The sequence below is a fragment of the Primulina eburnea genome, chromosome 4 (genome assembly GCF_022965805.1).
Source record: "Primulina eburnea isolate SZY01 chromosome 4, ASM2296580v1, whole genome shotgun sequence".
Lineage (NCBI taxonomy): Eukaryota > Viridiplantae > Streptophyta > Magnoliopsida > Lamiales > Gesneriaceae > Primulina > Primulina eburnea.
Window position 1 is genome coordinate 41,493,430 of NC_133104.1, and position 19,743 is coordinate 41,513,172.

Genomic DNA, 19,743 nt, shown 5'->3' on the forward strand with positions numbered 1-19,743 from the left:
ATTAGTCTAATGAAATAGTTAATAATATAGTCTTAAATTAAATATTTGAATAAATAATGATTTTTTTTCAAGTATTTAATTAAATACATTTCAGCAATAAATTTTAAAATGTCACGTTAAAATTTCAGCAACTATTTCAAAACAAAATGAAATCTACTATTATATATAATTGAATTACATTTATACAAAACCTAAATCCAACAAATCAGTCGAAATAAAACATTTATGGAGAAGAAATTAAGATTTATACATCGATCTAGCTAATTAATTCGTAACATTTGATCAATTTTGAAGAAAACAATAATATTTAAACATAATCGATTTAATTAATTTTAAAGCCAAACTCTTGTACGTAAAATTGATTATAAGACATTGGTTCATTAATTAAATAAAAACTAAATCAAAATGAAAGTAAACCAAATTCATGAAGAAGAACTTATTATAATTTACTAAATCATATATAATTTCTTAAAAAAATACAGCTCAATTTATTACATTAGAGCCAACAGACAATAGCGATACAAGAAAATAAACCTCTAGTTAAGTAACTCTAGAGCAAAACAAAGGTTTTCTCCCTACACTGATCAGCCTTTGTTTACTTGTCGACCCATCGGTCAATACCCGAACCTGTTAGCCTTGCACGCGTGGTGAAATCTTAGCTGCCACTCTTGCTTTCTTCAGACAAGACAACACCACATTGCTGGATTTGTTTGAGGTCGTTCATGACTTTTCTAGTTTTTGTAGTAAATAAAACCTTCTTCATCGTCAGTGATTCGATGCATGGAGGCATCAACTGCAGCAACAAAAGAATACAATAAATACTCGCCGGGTGAGATCGTGCGAAAACTATTGACGCAATATGAATGGGTTTAAGTAGTGTATAATAAACTCTTCTATAGTACCTGTGGGGAAAATGATTTTGGGTCATGCACTGTCGCCTAGAACAGCATCTTTTATCCTTTCAATAGTGCACTTGATCAAGCTATTGACTGTTGCCACAGATCCTAAAGAGAGCTTCGCAGTAGGGACAGAATCAACCAATATCTGAAATGAGACAGTCAGTAAAGATCCCCCGGAACCAATCTCCAGGCCCCTACCCGCCTGATGATTGTTTGGCCCATCGGGGAGTATGGCAAAGCCCGACGGCAAGAGGGCGACATAATCCGGGTCTCCGCCACTTAAGACAACGTTCATGGCCACAATGTCGACTGGCGCATAAATGACATATGAGCCTGTCGAATCTGTGGAACTCTCCTGTAGGATCAGCATGTTGCTTTGGCTTGAGTTTGCACTCTGCATTAAGACGAACGAGATCAGTAGTAAATTAACTAATTCGATGAGAAAATATGTGATGGTCCAGATTTAAATAATAAGACTCATAATTTACACGGAAAAAATATATTTGACACTATCTTTTTACCACATTTGTCGCAAATCAAGCTTTTCAAGTTAATTAAACTAAAACCTTACATTAACACGGAGTAAAGAGACGCAGTTCCCAGGATCACGGCCATTGGCAATATGTGCCATTTCTTGAACGAGGCCGCCATTCGAAAGAATATCCCACTTTAATTTATCGTACATGAAGCAGAAGATACAAATTACATTTATGAAATAATATGCCCAAGTTAAAATTCGGACCGAAATTCTATGTTTGAACTGTTCATGTGTACCTCACTTCTCGAATTCTCGTCCCTCAGGAAATCAAAAACTCTCTTGGGTGAAACTGGAAGCCAGAATGAAGTTGCGGCACTCAGCACAATTCCAGGCGGCCTGCCGGGATCGTCCATGCTTTTCCGAGTCATGACTCGAACATCATCAGCGCCGCTTCCGGAAAGTGTCGTCCATGCATGCGCCGTTGAAGCACCAACTCCGGTACAGAAACTCACCACCATTCTTTCAGCCAGTTTCAGCATACTCTTTCTACCCCCCGGGGACGATATCACTTCAAGAGATATTTTTTTTTTCTTTTCCTGATCAGTGTTTGCGAAAAAGGACATTAAATTAATCGAAGCATGATTAACTTACCTCCGATGTCACCGGCCGAAATGTTGTTTGCCAATGCACTTGCTAAACGTTCACATTGTCGGTCAAGTGTTGTTACCCAGCGTCTTGCCCCAAATGCCATTCCTGATTCAACTAGAGGTTTATAGATACTATGAACAGATCTGTCATCCACCTCCACATGTTCAACCCATGTAACCTAACATATTAATTAAGGTCAGAGACAATTTCATGATCCCGTCTAGGAGTATCCAGGCTTCACATGGTATTCGTGAGAATTGAATCGGTTTATACCTTTGAGTAACCATTAGGAAGTTCTTGAATCAAACAACCTGATGGCCTTCTTCTACATCTTGAGATAGAGGTAGGTCTAAGGTTGTCTAAAGAAACATCAACAACAGCCCAAATCCCTTCCGTGTGTTGTTTGCAGTATCTGACGAAATAGATTTCGCGGGTTGGAGCTAATGGAGACGGGACCTGGAACTCGGCTGACATCTGAATCACAACATTAAGAACATGTCATTAAAATTTGCTGCAGTATACGAACTAATTTCCGCAAGAATCCGGCCATTGCCAATCAGTAAACATAATTTCCATATTTGAATTGATCAAATACAATGAATACATACAATCAGTATACACACACACACACACACATACCACTTGAAGAGCTCCATTATAGTTGCCTGCCACGCCGGTCGACAATACTTTCACGGTCACTGCTCTGGAAACAATACTAGAGAACACGCTCGACCATTGATTCTACAATTACCGTTCCAGATTATTCGGTTTTGCAAATGAAGCCAAGATAGAGATAAATGCCAAAAAGCTCATATGCGCGAAATTAACCTACCACATCCATCAAGATCTCCACCAGATTAATATGGTTCATAATCACGACAGAAGACTCCCGCGAGGCTTCAGATTTCATTCCCAATGGCTTTGGTCCAATCCCACGAGGAAAAGTTCGAATATATTCATCTTCACTCAAAACCTGAACAGAACTCGCCTCAGTGCTCCGAATCCACAAGGGCTCTCCAGTTTGCGCCATTCGTATAAGTTCCTCCATAGCAGATACAGCCAGATCGATGATCACTGGCTTGTCAGCGTCGGTAGGGCCAGAAATTGATCTAAGAAGATCAGGAGCTCCATAAACCTCTCCACCGATGCCTGTTTGTGGTACGAAATTCCCTGTTCCAAGATCAAATGAACGAGTTGCTCCTTCAGGTAGACGAGGAGAAGAGAGCATAGGTTTGCCTACATACTTTGCAGCTATTCCGAAAATCCTATCAATCTGGAAACGACATACATAACCATTGTTTACTTCATTTGACATTTAATGAAACATGTTCCCCCATATCTCTTCAATCAGTCAATCATTAACTTCATGTTATATTATTCACATTTTTATAAGATACGGAGAATTGAAGTCCTCTTGCAGTTACCTCTTCTCTCAAGCGGCTATTTTCAATCCTGAGTTGCTGCTCATCGAAGGACATTTCTCCAATGGCAGACGGGCCACCACAGTTGGGACAAGTAGCATTACTGAGAGCTTCCTTGTACTGTAAGTTCTCCGCACGAAGCTTATCATTCTCGGTTTTCAGACTTGTGTTCTCATGGCGTTCATGTTGAGCCTGCATGCACAATTATCCATCATCGATGAAATTAACCACACTAAACAAAGCTCGAAGTCAAGTTGAGTAAAGAAACTGTCTTCACCTTCATCTGGGTGCGTTTGTTTTGGAACCAAAATTTCACTTGCAGAGGCTCCAGCGTTAATCTCCGTCCAAGCTCCTTTCTTTGCTTGTCATCAGGATGCGGGCATTCCTTGAAATATCTGTTCAAATGTTTACTTTACAAAAAGAAATGAAGAATTTTTACATAAATGTGATTTAATTGCAGGTGTAGTACTAACAACTCCATTTCTTGAATTTGATGCTGCGTGTGGCGATGGTATGGCTTCTTCTTGGGTCTTTCATTGGGGTCTTGATCATCAATGGAGTCTGGAGCTTCCACTGTGTTATTGCCTAATTTTTCGTACTGATCATCACCCCCGATTATGTCCATTTCATTTTCTGGGGTTTTATGCTCCATATCCAGCAAAAGTTGGTGCCCATCAAACATGTTTTGTGGAAACATCTTTAGCTATTTACCTATGATCTACGCAGAGAAATAAATGCTCGAGTCTTGCAACTGAAATGGAAAAGAATTGTAATGAGAACACGAAGAATATATATATTCCATTAAAGAAATGTAGAAAGATTAACGCTCTTTAAAAATACTAGCTTTAGCAGATTAATTAACACTGAATTAATTGATCAATGGAATAAATAATTTCTAGCCCGCTCATAAGATCTCAGCGAGTTTATAGACGAAGCCAAAGAACTGCGACGCGACGGTTGACTCTTGACACAAAACATAATGCGTCAAAAAATCTTGACCTGGTAGAAAAATTAATTGTAGAGTGTCCAAAAGTGTTCATTGAAATTAATAGTGGTGAATGACGATGTTGGTACAGCAAGTTGAAACGAAGGGTGGATAAATTAATTTAATGTGACAACAGAAAAGTTATGATTTTGCACAAATTCTAAAACCAGAAATATATATTCATGGAACCTTCTTGTTTGCCCAAGAATGGCTGGGTTTTTCTCACTGGCAAGAAAATTCGTAACATCATCATCAACCCTTGAAGCTAAATGATCGCTCCCAAGAAACCCTAATTAAAAAGCTCACTCACGAATGAAATTGGTTCTTTTTTTCCGGGTTTTTAGAAGATAGTAAATTGGGTTGAAATGACAGTGATTGCTGATCTGGCAGTATCTTAATTGGCATTGACTTTGATTCTTGGTTTTGGGTTGATGGACAAAACATTTGTTCTATTCGGACTTACATCAATCTCAAAAGCTAATTATAAGTATTATTCAAATCTATATATGAAACTTCCGAAAACTCTGACCAACCTAAATGAGACATATTAACACATTCTCTCACGCACAAGAATGAACAACTGGAGTATGAAAAATTTAACTACCTCAAGTGATTATCGAAGTACTTACAAGCCATTATCATATATGCAATTCTCATGGATTTTACCGAACCGGTATGAGACAACTAACACACCTTTTCATTTCTAAGAATAAACATCTGGAACATGAAGTTTACAAGCATTTTAACTATGATTAGTCCAACACATAACGATGGATCGAGATTGGAACCTACATCTTATAATTGAACCTAGCTAACTCAACTAAAAAAACTAGGTCAAGGGAATAATTGTTGAAATCCACGTATGCAAACTCCTGAAGGGCAAGGAAGGAAAGAGTCGGGACTGGGTAGATAGAATTCTTATTGTGGAACTTCAACCCCATGTAAAGTTGCAACTCTCGAACCGATGAGAGATATTTTAATGGACATCGTAACGGTCATGACATGCGAAAGATGATTCGATATTTTTTTTTTTCAAAAAAAGACTCACGTTCTCAGAATCTGAAATGGCGTTCTTTGGAGTACACCTCTATATTTTTTCAATACAAACTGAGTGGAGTGTAACTCAAATCTTCTCTCTGCCAACAAAAAGAATAAACAATAAACCTCAGTACAGCAAATGAAGCTTAATATTTTCCCGGCAGAAACTTATAGCAAGAAAATTAACTGACGTGTTTCGACATTACATGAATGAATGGAGCGCGGACTCGCCGTTCGTGAAACTTCCACTGGGAAAAAGTGAGAACCCTTTACAGAATCAAGTTTGGAAAATAGATATAGAAGTATTTCAGGTAAAAGGAATGCCGGGAAAGCAGTATTTGATTTGTGAAGGAGTACGGGGAATTCAGGTTTATTGATGATGCTACTGGTTTTCTTGCAAAAGAACCTTTATTTAACTTAAGAAAAACAATATACGATGTGAAAGAGAGTGAATTAGTAATTGAAGAATCGGAGGAGGAAGGAAGCTCTGATATGAAGAATTGGTGGTGAAGAAGGCGAAGAGAAACAGGTGGAGAAGCGATGACAGAAATAGATTTAATGCAAATAGCATTAATGGCGGGCCAGGTGGGTTGGGGTTGTTCAAATTTCCTGCATGGGATTGTGAACGGTCGAGCCGCTCGGTTTTAATCTATCTTTGTAAAAAAAAAATATTCTTATCCTATTAAAGCATATGGTGAAAATTTGTCAACCAAAATAAAGGTGGAGAAATTGCGATTTTTGTCATATACATGTTTGTGTTTTGCTGATTTTGTTTTCTATTATATCAAATTTTAGTATCTCTAATTTATTTTTCAAAATGTTTGATATGACATTGCATACATAATAATATCACATCGGTGTATCATGTCGAAAAAAATATTAAAATTACAAAAAACAAATATAGTGGTCTGAGACTGAAATTCGATATTAAAAATAACTAAATCGCAAAAACACAAATACACATAATTTAAAATGAAATTTTCCCATAAAATAATAAATGAAAGGAGGATTAGGCTTTCTGAATCATAAAAGGACAAATATTGTCAACCAACTTATAAACATCTGAATGGATTGTTGGATCTTCGATTTTTTTATTATACTTTGAATGTGCATGAAATATAGGGAGTGTTTGCAAATATTATACTTTTATATAAGTGATTAAATTTAAACATTTTGAGGAAGTTGAAAAAAAAAATTAGAAGAGTGTAAAAAAGTAATACTTGTAGCATAAAATGTAATACTTGTAGCATAAAATGTAATACTTTTTCATGAATAGCCCAAATAGATATATGTCTCAAAAATTACGACCCGTGAGACCGTCTCACACAAGTTTTCGTCTAAAACAGTAGGCAGTTGAACAGTTGTTGTTTCTGGAAGTTCAAAGATAAAATCTTCTGCATATCCCCTTCTTCAGTTTCCAGAAGGTATGATTAAAAGACTTTGGATATTACAGTACAATACTTGTACACACCCACTTCAGTAGGGCTTATCCTTAGCCTACTAAAACTTTTAGTTACACAACTCAGTAAAACGAATACAACAAAGTTTTGGAAAAGATTCTTTCCAGATTACAAACTCTTCTCAGTAAGATATAGTAAAGTGTTTAGTTTGAAAAGATTTACGAAACAGCAGCAGCACAAAATGGTCTCAGAAGATCGGTTATAGATAATAAAACGTATGCTGCTTTTTTGTATGTTGAGCTTGAAGATAAATAGTTGATGATAGCTCAAAACTCACGTTGGAATAATCGTTGCGTTGATAATGATAATAACGTTGTTTTCTATAAAGGATTGAGCATATATATAGATAACTTTGAGTCCAACGTCTATAATCAAAAACAGCTTCTGATGCTCCTGAGTAAAGTCATCTTTAATACCTAAAAAAGGTCCTGCAGAAAGCTTTAGAGAAATCAGTATTGTTACATACCAAAACTAGTAAGGAGCGTTAAATGTCTTTGTACAACATTAATGGTGCAATTAATGCTAGTACTAGGTAAAAGAACGATAATATTTAAGATTGCAACGATCAAGTAAATGACGTTAAGTTACTTCTACTTTTAAAATTATTTTCTAAAAACTTATTTTTTGAATGTCAAAACCTTTAATATTTAAGATTGCAACGATCAAGTAAGGAGCGTTAAATGTCTAAAAACTTATTTTTTGAAGTGTAAACTGAAAAAATATTATTTACGTAATTATCTAATTTTAAGTTTTGATCCACTAAAATTTTAAAATATAATCTTTTTCTTAATTTTTGACTGTTTTGTTTTAATTAATGATGTAACATTAGACATGTCATCAATTTTGAATGTCATATTAACATTTAACTCGCTCACCCTTGCTGCCTACAACCCTTGCGCCCAACACCACGGCCACCCTATCTTCAACCCTCGTGCTCGGCTCTTCCACGCGACCCTCGCCTAACATCGTTGCTGCCGGCAACGCCAAATGCTGGAAATGCCACCTCTCTTTGCTAGGTGGAATTTTTAAAAAAATTTGTGTGGATGACACATCCATAATTAGTGGGCACAATGAACATGCATCGTAACAGATCAATATATACGACCATAGTAATTTGAATAAAGTTAGTCATGCATGTATCTATGTATCTGTATATATATATTCTACAATTTTGACTCTTTTTGGGCAGTGTATTTAATATTTTGACGATAATTTCAATTGGTGAAATCATCACTTTGTCAAGTGAAAGGTAAATCAGTCACCTGATAAACATAAAATGCACTGCGCAAACGCATTTATTGTAATATCTAAAAAGCGTGCCTCAGGATTTCTTCTTTCCTTCACCATAAATGCTTCATCCTTTCATATTCATCTCATTATTTAATCACAAAATAGTTTACACTATATTTTTCTATATTTCCAGAGATACTGCAAAAACTATTTCCATATTATCAACTTAAATATAGAAATTTACTAAAAAATAAATATAATTTATTCAACATGCATGCGACTGGCAAAATGTGAGATGAAATTTAAATAGATTATGTATAAATTAAGCAAGATTTATTAAAAATAATTTTTATTCGACTGTTATCCACACACATAAAAATCAACATGCATGGTAAGTGGCCCATTAATATTGATCAGTTCAAATTACACTGTTTCACAACAGCCCAATGCTATTTTCAGTCCAGAAAGAAGGCCCATAACCATTTCATAACCAGTTATGCAAGACATAAGGAGAATCACTTGAAATAGATCTCATATAGTCTTGACATACTCACTTTGATAAAAAAAAATTTGTTTCATTCTAGTTTTGGTAAACTAATTTTGATTTTTTTTATTTCAACATAGTGATGTTGTAATACCGAAAAATACCGACGTAACATACCATCCTGGCCTAACCCTAGACACTCTAAGATCATTGTTCAAACATGCTCCCATTCGAGTCAAGAGACAGATAAATAAACATCGAAAATTACTGACTTATCAAATGTCACGTCGTCAAATAAAACGAAATAACTAAAAAAAATAACATTCATATACATAAATAAAAATTTGAAAACTTAGTATATCAAAATACAAAATTTTCCATACAAAATATACCGCGTATCCAAACTTTTTAAATTTTATTTCTTACATTTTTTGGGGGCCCATTTATTGTCAGAAACAAGAGTATATTTCTTGTGAGACGAGTTAACTCTACCGATATTCACAATAAAAAATAATACTCTTAACATAAAAAGTACTATTTTTTCATGGACGATCCAAATAAGAGATCCGTCTCCCAAAATACGATCCATAAAACCGTCTCACACAAATTTTTTCCAGGAACAAATATTATGATTTGTGTAGAGAGAGACATATTATGATTTATGATTAGCATGCATCGCTTGAGATATTTGTAAAATTTCAACAACACCCATACAATAATAACGAATTTACTTAAATAACTGAGCCAAATCTAACAACTGTTCTCTCTACATGGTGGCCCTTCATCGAGGGAAACACAAATTTGAAAAATAAGATAAAAATTAGAGTCTCTCAGATAATATTCAATCATTGTAATTCACAACGCACTCCGCTATATTACACAAATTTTCTTCATATTTCCATAGCATCGGAACCGGCATTTGATTGGCACGAGAGTTCTTGTTTTGATTCGCATTCATGGAGTTTCAAGTACCTACACAACTTCGATGTTAGCCGGTTTTGTGCTGCCTTCTCCGACGAGTTTGGATTTAGATTTTGCCGCTCGTGATGTTCTTGACGAATGAGAAGAACTGGACTTTGGCGAGGAGGTAGATTTTGATTTCTTCCGTTTCTGCTTTTTCTTGATATTGGGCAGTTCTGCCGACGGTACATCTTTCGACATCTCAGAAACTGATAGCTGCCTCACGGATTCTCCGTATTCTGTCAGCAAGTTAGAAATGGAAGAAGAATCCATCACATGAGTGCTTCAGTCCAAATTAAACTCACTTCGAAACATGCATCGAATAGATCATCATTTTTACCAAACGTCGGCTCGGCTGGTATTTGAAAAGTTAATCCCGACATAAATTATATTATCCAAATATTTAGATCATATCATAACTAGCATAATACTTTTAGATCACTGCACACAAAGATAAACGAGAGCAAATGCCGCGCATACATCATCAACAATTCACAATCGGCTGCCATCCATTTCAATTCTTGATTAGCAACGTAAAAGGCGTCGATTATTTTCAAATCTCTTTGTATAAGTAAAATCACACTTCAGTTGATCCAGGAGTATAGCTAGTTGAAGGAATAACTAAAATTTTGTTAGAATATCACCAATTTCAGAATTTCGAGATCGTGTTGGACAGGGCGAGCGCTCAAAGGAACTTCCAACGAGTATAATGTTGGTCGGGTACTAGCAACAAGAATTAATTAATATGCATGACCAACTAACTCCCAAAAGTGGAGCTTATAAAAATTGGGACGTCTATAGTTTTACGTCAAGAGGCCAAGTGGTTCACCCCACATGCTTGGCCAAAAGAAAAAAAGGGAAAAAAATGCTCAATTTTTTTTTACAGATCCAATCAAATATTTAAACATCTCGTGAACAATCGGCCAAAAAAACTCTCTCCAATTATCTGTAAAAGAATCTTTTTTTAACTTCATCTCCCTTGTAAAAGAAGTCTAATGCATAGGACAATTTTATCATTTTCCAGTCAAAAGTGCTACCCGTGATATATATTTTTCTTTCTTGAACAGGGACTTTGCTCATAATGTGTGAATCTACAAATCCACTGTGCTCGTTTCTTGAATTACGGAGCACCATTCGTAATTACTCAAACGACTTAATGTATTTAAAAGAAACCATACAAAGAGTATCAAAACGAGAAAGGGTGTCATCAATGACTAACCTTGAGATGACCATGGAGAAAGTGCAGAGCCTGAATTGCCAATCGACGTTGTCGTGAAATCAGACACGGTCCTGAATTCATTCATCTGCAGATCGACGAAACAAACCAACGAGTCAAAGCTTTTCCATTCAATTAACAATGTAGAAACTATCAGAACAAAAAGCTATGTACAAGTGGAACAGAGATCAAATTATGAATCAACATACCCAAGTAGGTGCATTCCCAGAAGGGCCATCCCACCCAATATGTGCCACATGCTTGACATCTGTCGGGTACCCGATCTCAATCTCCCGCTCCTTCACAACTTCAAAACCATGTTGTTTTTTGTTTAACAACAATAACAAAAGATCACAATACATAGGTCCTAGTCGAAAAAAAGACTGCAATAACCATATATCTTGGGACGGTCCCAGGAAATATATCTAGGGTGTATGAGGGAAGGCCAGAGGACGATTTCTTGTATTCCGGTTGTTGGAAAACATATTATCATAAAATTAACATAAGAAGATCAATTTTCTTTTATTTAGGAGTTAGGACTTAGGAATGACCCTCCAGCTTTCTCTACTGGATCCACCTCGATGAGGGAAATTGTAAGCAATCCACACAAGATGTGGAGAAAATATTTAATAGAAAATGCACAAAAATATTTGAGGGGCTCACCAAAGATTTGAGAGAGGCCATATTTGAATCCTTTGTAAATCCCTTTTATTTTTGTTCCCATTATGGCAAGTGTGAAACTCCAATAAATCCGCTCTCTGTCAAGATATGGAGCACAATGCAGAAGAAAGAACCACCAAATGTAAGAACTGTTCCTTTGCCTATGACAAAAGCAAACTCATCACGGGATCATAAACAATCATTCACAATTTTCTCTCATCTCAAAATTTGAAAAAGCAAAAAGAATGAATTTCACAACTAAGTGCATTGCATAGGAGATTAGCTTTTGGAAATCGGCACCCCCATCAGTTTACCCGATGAAAATGAGACAGGATGAAATAAAACACGTACCTTATGATTAAGCAACAGGGATGAAGCATGGAGAAAGGAGATTCAACAGGGAAGCTTCTTCTCCTCTCCTCCTGCTCACAATCCCCATAACTCTTCCAATACCGTAGACATACGCATATCAAGATAAGCATGCATGCAGTTTCAGACCAAAATTCTATAAACAAACGAGGATTCACACAAACAAAGATATGGGTGTGAAATGGAAAGGCAAGAAATTGTAGATTCTTGGGAATTTCAGCGGCGTGTTTCAACTGTGCTCGGCATTAAGGGCCGGGCTGTGGGTTGCTAGGAGGGGAGGTAAGGAGAGAGAAACAAGAAACCGATGAAGAAAAAGAAGAGAGAAAGAAAGCACCACCAAATCTCCCTAAAAAATGGGTGGGGTTGAATGGAAGGAGACAGGGAGACAGGAAAATAGCAGATAAAAATTATCGCAAAAGCGGAGATACTAACACTCATATCAAAGCAAATATTACCAAATGACAGCAACGAAAATTGAAGACCAATTTTAATTATTTTAATATAAAAAAAACATGTAATTAAAACATGAATATCATTGTTAATTTTTTTTAAATTAATCAACATCATTAATAAACCGAAAAAATATTGTTTGATATCGCATTTATAGAATTACAGCACATATGCCAGCTATGTAGAGCTAATATTTTCAATATAAAAATACAAAAAGGAGATTTGTTTCAATGTTGGAAGCACGTTTTTGTACCTCGTAGATTGCATCGCAGTATTCCGATTAATGCTGGCATTTGCTTATTCAATTTCAAATCGGATATTCATTTGGTTAAAATTTCATTTGAGCTTGAGCTTTATAAGCTACAAAAATATGATGTAATTATTTACACTACTGATGAGATTTGAGCGTAAACCATCTTGGACAAAGAAAACACAAATAAACAACTAAATCAACATAAATAAATTAAGAAAGTTGTCCCCAAACAACGAGACTCTAACATGAGATCACCAAATCTCAGAGCCTCAACACTAACCATTAAGCTAAGGTATCATCGGCTGAGTTCATCCTCTTGATATTAAAACTTACTAACTATTGAATAAAATAATTTGAATTTATCAACTAGAACTTGCATTGTATAACATTTGTCCCGTAGATAAATTAAAACGTAATATTTGAATTGTCAAAAGTTATACAACCACAAATAATTTGAATTTATCAACTAGAACTTGCATTGTATAACATTTGTCCGTAGATAAATTAAAACGTAATATTTGAATTGTCAAAAGTTATACAACCACTACTACTTATAATTTATATAGTCATCAACGAGTTTGTTCTCTCTCTCTCACATATAAAATTATGAACAAAATTATATACTAAGAATTATTTGAGGAAGAATCGACTGGTCACAATAAATTAAATAATCCATGCGGAAGAGCCACAGAGACAAAGCCCAGAGACAACTTTGCGCTTGAAGATAAGGATTTGTTATTCCCTTGTTAATTTGGACCATCGACAAATATGGCCCAAAACAAGATGCACTTCAAACTCCTAGGCCTAGCTGGAATCTTATACAAGTACTAGTACTTTCGGGCACACATGAAAGATAATGTATATAATATCCATTTATATATTTAATTTTTTACTATATAATCTAAACTAAATTGAGAAAAAAAAATTTATACACGGAAAAATTAAATTAAATACAAACGACGGATTATTTTATATGATTTTAACCTAAATAGAGAGGAAGTTTGAAAATATTAATGAAATTTTAGATAAAGCACACAAAAAAATCTATAGATAGTTTTTTGCCCACAAAAAATATCTATAGATATTCGCATCGTTTGTGGTAACCAAATCACATGAATGGATTTACATATAAATTAGGTCTTGTCTTTCATGAGACGATCATCACAAATCTATATTTGAAAAATATCATTAGATAATCGCATCGTTTGTGGTAACCAAATCATATGAATGGATTTACATATAGAACATGTCTTTTATGAGACGCTCTCACGAATCTATATCTGTGAGACGGGTCAACCCTATCGATATTCATAATAAAAATAATACTCTTAGTATAATATTTTTTATGGATGACCCAAATAAAATATATATCTCACAAAATACGATCCGAAATACTGTTTAACACAATTTTTTACATTATATATATTAGATAAGTGGGTCTCTTTTGATACTGTCTCACGGATCATAATCTGTGAGACTGGTCAACCCTACTCATATTCACAATAAAAAGTAGAGTAGGTCTCATGTGAGACCGTCTCACGGATCTTAATCCGGGAGACGGGTCAACCATACCCATATTCACAATATAAAGTAATACTCTTAGCATAAAAAGTAATATTTTTCTATGGATGACCCAAATAAGAGATCCGTCTCACAAATACGACCCGTGAGACCGTCTCACACAAGTTTTTGCCTAAAAAGTAATACTCTTAGCATGAAAAGTAATACTTTTTCATGGATTATCCAAATAAGATATATATCTCACAAATAAAATATATAAGACAGTCTCACATAAATTTTTGTCATATTAGATAGTATAAAATGGATATTATATCAGTATATGAATAATAATAATAATAATAATAATAATTGACGGGAAAAGGAAAGGACAAATATCATTAATCAATGATTCTAAAAAAACTCTAACCAAGAAAGCTGGCGTCATATTTTATTTGACATGCAATGTTTATTTATTAATTTAAAACTGCAATAAAATTAAATTCTACGCAGCAACGATCTCATCAGATTCGAGAGAGGCCAGAGAGAATTCAGGTTGAGCGGATTCGAGTGAGCTGTAGTTGCCATCCAATGCATTTGGCAGTCCCAATGCCCTTAGTGCTAGGTGCGCTGCTTTCTGCCCCGAAATCATCATCGCCCCAAACGTCGGACCCTGCACCAAATCATCCATCCAATATGGTATCAGCACCAGAATTAATAATCGATCGATTTACTTTCGTTCGATTTGAAGTGATCCGAAATTGATCTTGGAACCAGTAAATATTCGATTTTTGGAGGAGAAATGCTTACCATTCTTGGAGATCCGTCGATTTCTGCGACTTCCATGCCGGTGACGATCATTCCAGGCACAATCTCTCTCGTCAGCCTGACGATGGCGTCTTCGGCGGCGTTCATGTCGAGGGCTTTCATTCCGGGAACGCTGTCGATCATTCCGATGCTCTTCAGCCGCTTCACTCCTGTGGCACCGAAGGGTCCGTCGTGGCCGCAGGAGCTCACCACCACTTTCGCCTCCATCACGTTCGGATCCATGCACGACTGTGTGTCGTGGTTCATCGAAACCAGAGCCCAGTTCGTCACCACGCCGCCGACTCTGCCTCCCTTCACGATCAAATCCTCCGCCGCAACGGCGTTGAACAGCTTCACGTTGGGCCTGGCCAGCAGCTTGCTCATGATGGTTGAGGTGAAAAGAGCGGCGTGCTTGATCACCACATAGTCTTCCTGCTCGTCGTACTCGATTTCGAGTTCGTCGAGGAACTTGTGCGCGGGCTTGCGGACAACCATGGCGGAGAAGAGCTGTCCCCCGAGCCACGCGCCGCCTCCGGGGCTGACGGATTGCTCGATTATAGCTATGTTGATGTCGGGGTTCTTGCTGAGCTCGTACGCGCAGGAGAGACCGGCGGAGCCCGCGCCGACGATGACCACGTCGGTGTCGGCGTAGGTTATCATATCCATCATGTACCGGCGAGTCATTTCACGGGAAACGATGGATTCTTTGATGGGCTGGAAGGTGAAGCTGTCGAGGTTGTATGGTACGGCGGACATGGTGATCGGCAAGTTTTGTGCGGCGAATTTAACGGGCTGAGCGGCACGTTGGGTGATTGGGGAGCCATAGAAGGCGGATTTAATGTCGAAGAAGGAGGATTTAGAGATGGAAGAGGTTATTGTTGTGGCCATGGCCGCCATTGATGTACTGAGAAAATGGTCTGCTTCGTCGAGAGAAGAGTGTTTAGTGGGAAATCAGGTGGAGGAATAATTATTATAAATAAAGAGAGGAAAAAACTCCAAAATATCTTAACTTCAAAATAAGATAGAATTTGAACGATGGAGAATTGTTGGGACTATAATACATTTGAGAAATCGATAATAATCTTAGTATATATAAATATAGTATGTAATATAAATATCAAATATATGATTTTGCTAATAATATATAAATTAGAAATCCAACTATAGTAATAATAATTTACATTTCTTGTACTATTTACTTAATTTTGAAATAAAAGGTAAATATTTCTTGAGTTTCAATTTATAGAGTTGACACGATTATAAAAAGCATATTTCCAAAACATAAACCAATATATCTAGTTAAACAAAAATATGATATTTGGCTACTACGTACCAAAGTCTGTAGACACCGACTCAAGATAAGTCGGTTCGATTCGACCGAACTTGAAAGTTGATATTTATGAGCTCGCTATCTAAAATTAACCTTTTAAATTCTAATAATACAAAAACAAATTAATATCTTTTTTGTACTGTATCTATAATATCACTATCATATACAATTATTATTATTATTATTATTATTATTATTATTAAATTAAGATTCTCAACTTGCGGATTTTTGTTGCTTAGTGGCTGCGGTTGCCTGCATCAATCAATTTTGATTAAATAGTTTCTTGATGCTAACTCAAGTGAAAGACAACATAGTTACATAGTCAGAAAAATCAAGAAATTTTAATTACGCCTTCGCAAACGTAAAATGAGATATAGTCTTACAAAAATATTTCTTAGTTTGATTTTAATTATATTAATTTGATTAACAGATTAAATAACATATAAACATAATGAATTTAAAAATAAATGCGTAAAATATAAAGTTATACAAAATAAGTTAAAAATTGTTTAAAGTAAAACTTTTTTTTGGGTCGAGTTTAATCGCAAAGAAATTATCTGCACGTAAAAAGACAAAATTTGTTTCGATGTCTTCAAGGTTTGTTTTTTTTTAAAAATTTATGTTGTTAGATGTTTATTTTTAAATTACATCTTATATTTTAAATCAATTTTGTTAGAAAAAAGTCATGTTTTTGTTGATTTTTCAACCTTTTTTTTGTGCTTTTTGCATGATTAACATGATCAACAAAAAAGTTGAACGTTTTTTCACGTTTTTGTCCAAAGTAAAGTTTTTTCCTCGCGTTTCGATCCTTATTGCGCTGAAGTCACACTTTTCCACAAGTTTTAAAACACCGATTTGATTTACTTTCTCTCTTCTTCTAAAAAAATTAATTAACCTCCCATTTTTTTGAGATGTTTAGCAGTCTTACGGCATATTTCATACCACACGAGTAGGGATGTAAACGAACCAAACCGTTGGTGAGTTATTCGAAGCTCGCTTCGATAAAAACTCGTTTGAACTCGTTTAAAGAAACTGGAATCGATCCGGACATACCCAAACCTGCTAGAAAGAATGGTGTGGCGTGCTTCCTTGTAATAGGAACTGGAATCGATCCGGTTTTGGTTCCACAGAAAAACATATAATCGATCCGGTTGATTATTATTGTTATTTTTTTAACGAAGTAGGTCTGATCACTGACGGCCCATATATAGGGTTTGCTACATCAATCCAGTTTCAAAAATATGCGGTTCGAGTTGGTTCCAAGGTAAATGGAATCGATCTTTATATGTTGTCGGCCCAATTACATATTCGAACAATCTTTCTTAAAGACTTAAAACTAAATGTACGATGTTTTCTTCTGCTGGAGAACAATGCTTCGGTTGAAATTTGCTTCTCTAAGTGTCCGTATTTTAAGGCAAAAACTTGTATGAGACGGTCTCACGAGTCGTATTTGTGAGACGGATCTCTTATTTTGTTTATCGTTGAAAAAATATTATTTTTTATGCTAAGAGTATTACTTTTATTGTGAATATAGATAGAGTTGACTCATCTCACATATTATCATTTTTTAAATGCTTAGCTGGCGATAATTTTAAACGGCTCAAGTTATGATTCTTCTAATAGATAACTAAAACACAGTCAATTAAATAAAATTTTACATTAAATGAGTAATTAAACACTTTAAATTCCTTATTTTGTTATTTGTCACTTTGACCTTTTAAGTAAAATTAAAACAAATACTCCTGTAATGATTACCGATTTAATTTCCCCGACCAATATTGCTATACTCGTCATAATAAATATTTGAAAATATATCTGGTGTTATAAATTTTCACAACAAATATATGAAATTGAAGATTATATTTGATATCTCTAAAAGAGTGAGTCTCATGTGAGACCGTCTCACGGGTCATAATCCGTGAGACGGGTCAACCCTACCCATATTCACAATTAAAAGTGATACTCTTAGCATAAAAAGTAATACTTTTTCATGGGTAACCCAAATAAGAGATCCGTCTCACAAATACGACCCGTGAGACCGTCTCATACAAGTTTTTACCTCTCTAAAATCGTCACGCTTGGACGGATCCAAGCCAATTTCAAAATAGACCATAACTTTATGAGAGTCCGACCCTATTATTAGACAAAGCAAGAGTCTCAGCCGCCATGATGACAAAGTCCTGCTTTTGAGGTCTCCTATATATATGAGAAAATATTTTATCTCAGCAGGAGTCCTACTTCAAAAAGATAACTAAATTTCCTCATTCTATAAATATCATATATTGGTCACGGTTTTAACACACATTCTCATCTTCACATAACATTATTATATTTCTCGTTTCCTTAAGTTTGCTTTCCAGACTAACTTAAGTATCAGATAGGTCATTTCGAAAAACTCTCCGACGCCCCCTAACACTATTTATCTCTGTGCAAAGCTCAGAATACCGACCCGACCCATTTCGTTACGAAGATTCGATGACTCACTCTGCATATCGAACTCGAGATAAAATTTTAATGTCATCGATATTGTTTTCATAAATATTTACTTTTCGTCTTCTTTGTCAAGCATTTGACGCGTATATTAAATATTTGTAGTAATTAAGGTAGGGTATAATAGTAGGACTGATTTATGGTGGGGCAAGTGGAATTGGGGTCATTCATAAGGTAAATCGATCTCATTTTAAATTTTTTTGTATTGTGTTTCATCGATATATTAAATATTTGTAGGACCGATTTATGGAAATATTTAATATGGAAAACTTCCAAATGGACAAGACATTGCTGTAAAAAGACTATCCATGAATTCTGGGCAATGTGAACTCGAATTTAAAACAAATAAGGTGCGAGCGAAATAGTATGGACTGCAAACTCCAAAAAGATTTTTTCAATTTTAAGAATTAAAAATGTATTTTGAACCAAAATTCTAAAAAACGTGAATGAATTAAAGAATAACTAGAGTTGTAATAATTTTTTCAATTCTTGGAGAAGAAAATTCTAAGATAAATAGAGTTGTAATAATTTTCAAAAAGAATAATAAAAGAGTAAGAAAAGTCCTGCTACTAATTTTTGTGTGACAAAAATTTATGTGAGACGATCCCACGAGCCGTATTTTGTGATACAGATCTCTTATTTGAGTCATCCATGAAAAAATATTAATTTTTATGTTAAAAGTATTACTTTTTATTGTGAATATCTGGAGAGTTGACCCGTCTCACAGATAAATATTCGTGAAACCGTATCACAATAGACCTACTCTTTTTGTATTCCTGAAATCGTATCCAGAAACAAGTGCCAATCATCGTCATATCAATCGCTTTTGGAACGAGTCATACATATTTTTTTCCCTTTCCAAAAAGCCTTTATTTTCGATATTTTCGTCAGAAAGAATACAATTCCAACAAGCAGCGGGGAAGGCACGCCATCCAAGTCTTGGTCTTCGAGTCAACCGAGAAAAATAACAGCGACGGATTTCATAGTTTCATTATTACTGAATCAAAATAATAAAACCGATTTTGAAACTTGAAAGCTAATAGATATTCGCGACATTTCCTTTTAAAT

General features: G+C 35.3%; 3 protein-coding genes across 7 annotated transcripts; all 3 read right to left on the reverse strand.

Annotated features, from left to right (window-relative positions):
- Positions 1 to 421: 421 nt before the first annotated feature.
- On the reverse strand, positions 422 to 5,946 carry LOC140829043 (homeobox-leucine zipper protein PROTODERMAL FACTOR 2-like). Of its 3 annotated transcripts, XM_073191995.1 has the most exons (13): positions 5,676 to 5,946; positions 5,480 to 5,567; positions 3,920 to 4,197; positions 3,724 to 3,841; positions 3,450 to 3,638; positions 2,858 to 3,298; positions 2,665 to 2,766; positions 2,299 to 2,499; positions 2,029 to 2,203; positions 1,674 to 1,945; positions 1,471 to 1,566; positions 903 to 1,293; positions 422 to 793 (listed from the first exon to the last, which is right to left on the reverse strand). In XM_073191995.1, the coding sequence occupies exons 3-12, from the start codon at positions 4,141 to 4,143 to the stop codon at positions 925 to 927; spliced, it is 2,187 nt and encodes a 728-aa protein (XP_073048096.1). In that variant the 5' UTR covers positions 4,144 to 4,197; positions 5,480 to 5,567; positions 5,676 to 5,946; the 3' UTR covers positions 422 to 793; positions 903 to 924. The 3 variants fall into 3 exon arrangements, with proteins under 3 accessions (XP_073048096.1, XP_073048098.1, XP_073048097.1); XM_073191997.1 differs by lacking the exons at positions 5,480 to 5,567; positions 5,676 to 5,946 and adding an exon at positions 4,621 to 4,756; XM_073191996.1 differs by lacking the exons at positions 5,480 to 5,567; positions 5,676 to 5,946 and adding an exon at positions 4,287 to 4,408.
- Positions 5,947 to 9,512: 3,566 nt separating this feature from the next.
- On the reverse strand, positions 9,513 to 12,247 carry LOC140829905 (CRIB domain-containing protein RIC10-like). Of its 3 annotated transcripts, none has more exons than XM_073193190.1 (5): positions 11,831 to 12,247; positions 11,483 to 11,577; positions 11,029 to 11,126; positions 10,823 to 10,907; positions 9,513 to 9,842 (listed from the first exon to the last, which is right to left on the reverse strand). In XM_073193190.1, exons 1-5 carry the CDS (start codon positions 11,959 to 11,961, stop codon positions 9,616 to 9,618), a joined length of 636 nt encoding a protein of 211 aa, XP_073049291.1. In that variant the 5' UTR covers positions 11,962 to 12,247; the 3' UTR covers positions 9,513 to 9,615. The 3 variants fall into 3 exon arrangements, with proteins under 3 accessions (XP_073049291.1, XP_073049290.1, XP_073049292.1); XM_073193189.1 differs by having other exon boundaries at positions 11,483 to 11,640; positions 11,831 to 12,245; XM_073193191.1 differs by having other exon boundaries at positions 11,483 to 11,640; positions 11,794 to 12,243.
- Positions 12,248 to 14,420: 2,173 nt separating this feature from the next.
- Positions 14,421 to 15,807, reverse strand: LOC140829044 (thiamine thiazole synthase 2, chloroplastic-like). Its single transcript, XM_073191998.1, has 2 exons — positions 14,859 to 15,807; positions 14,421 to 14,721 (listed from the first exon to the last, which is right to left on the reverse strand). The coding sequence occupies exons 1-2, from the start codon at positions 15,750 to 15,752 to the stop codon at positions 14,554 to 14,556; spliced, it is 1,062 nt and encodes a 353-aa protein (XP_073048099.1). The 5' UTR covers positions 15,753 to 15,807; the 3' UTR covers positions 14,421 to 14,553.
- Between the last annotated feature and the right edge of the window lie 3,936 nt (positions 15,808 to 19,743).

Excerpts from the sequence above, each read along its gene's own strand:
- LOC140829043 (XM_073191995.1), bottom strand. The coding sequence starts at position 4,143 with ATGTTTCCACAAAACATGTTTGATGGGCACCAACTTTTGCTGGATATG. Across the intron at positions 3,639-3,723 it reads ACAAACGCACCCAGATGAAG|GCTCAACATGAACGCCATGA; the intron begins GTGAAGACAGTT and ends TTGTGCATGCAG. Across the intron at positions 1,946-2,028 it reads TTCGGCCGGTGACATCGGAG|TGATATCGTCCCCGGGGGGT; the intron begins GTAAGTTAATCA and ends TATCTCTTGAAG.
- LOC140829905 (XM_073193189.1), bottom strand. The coding sequence starts at position 11,961 with ATGCTTATCTTGATATGCGTATGTCTACGGTATTGGAAGAGTTATGGG. Across the intron at positions 11,641-11,830 it reads CCCTGTTGCTTAATCATAAG|GCAAAGGAACAGTTCTTACA; the intron begins GTACGTGTTTTA and ends CTTTTGTCATAG. Across the intron at positions 10,908-11,028 it reads CTGGGAATGCACCTACTTGG|ATGAATGAATTCAGGACCGT; the intron begins GTATGTTGATTC and ends GTCGATCTGCAG.
- LOC140829044 (XM_073191998.1), bottom strand. The coding sequence starts at position 15,752 with ATGGCGGCCATGGCCACAACAATAACCTCTTCCATCTCTAAATCCTCC. Across the intron at positions 14,722-14,858 it reads TCGACGGATCTCCAAGAATG|GGTCCGACGTTTGGGGCGAT; the intron begins GTAAGCATTTCT and ends GATTTGGTGCAG.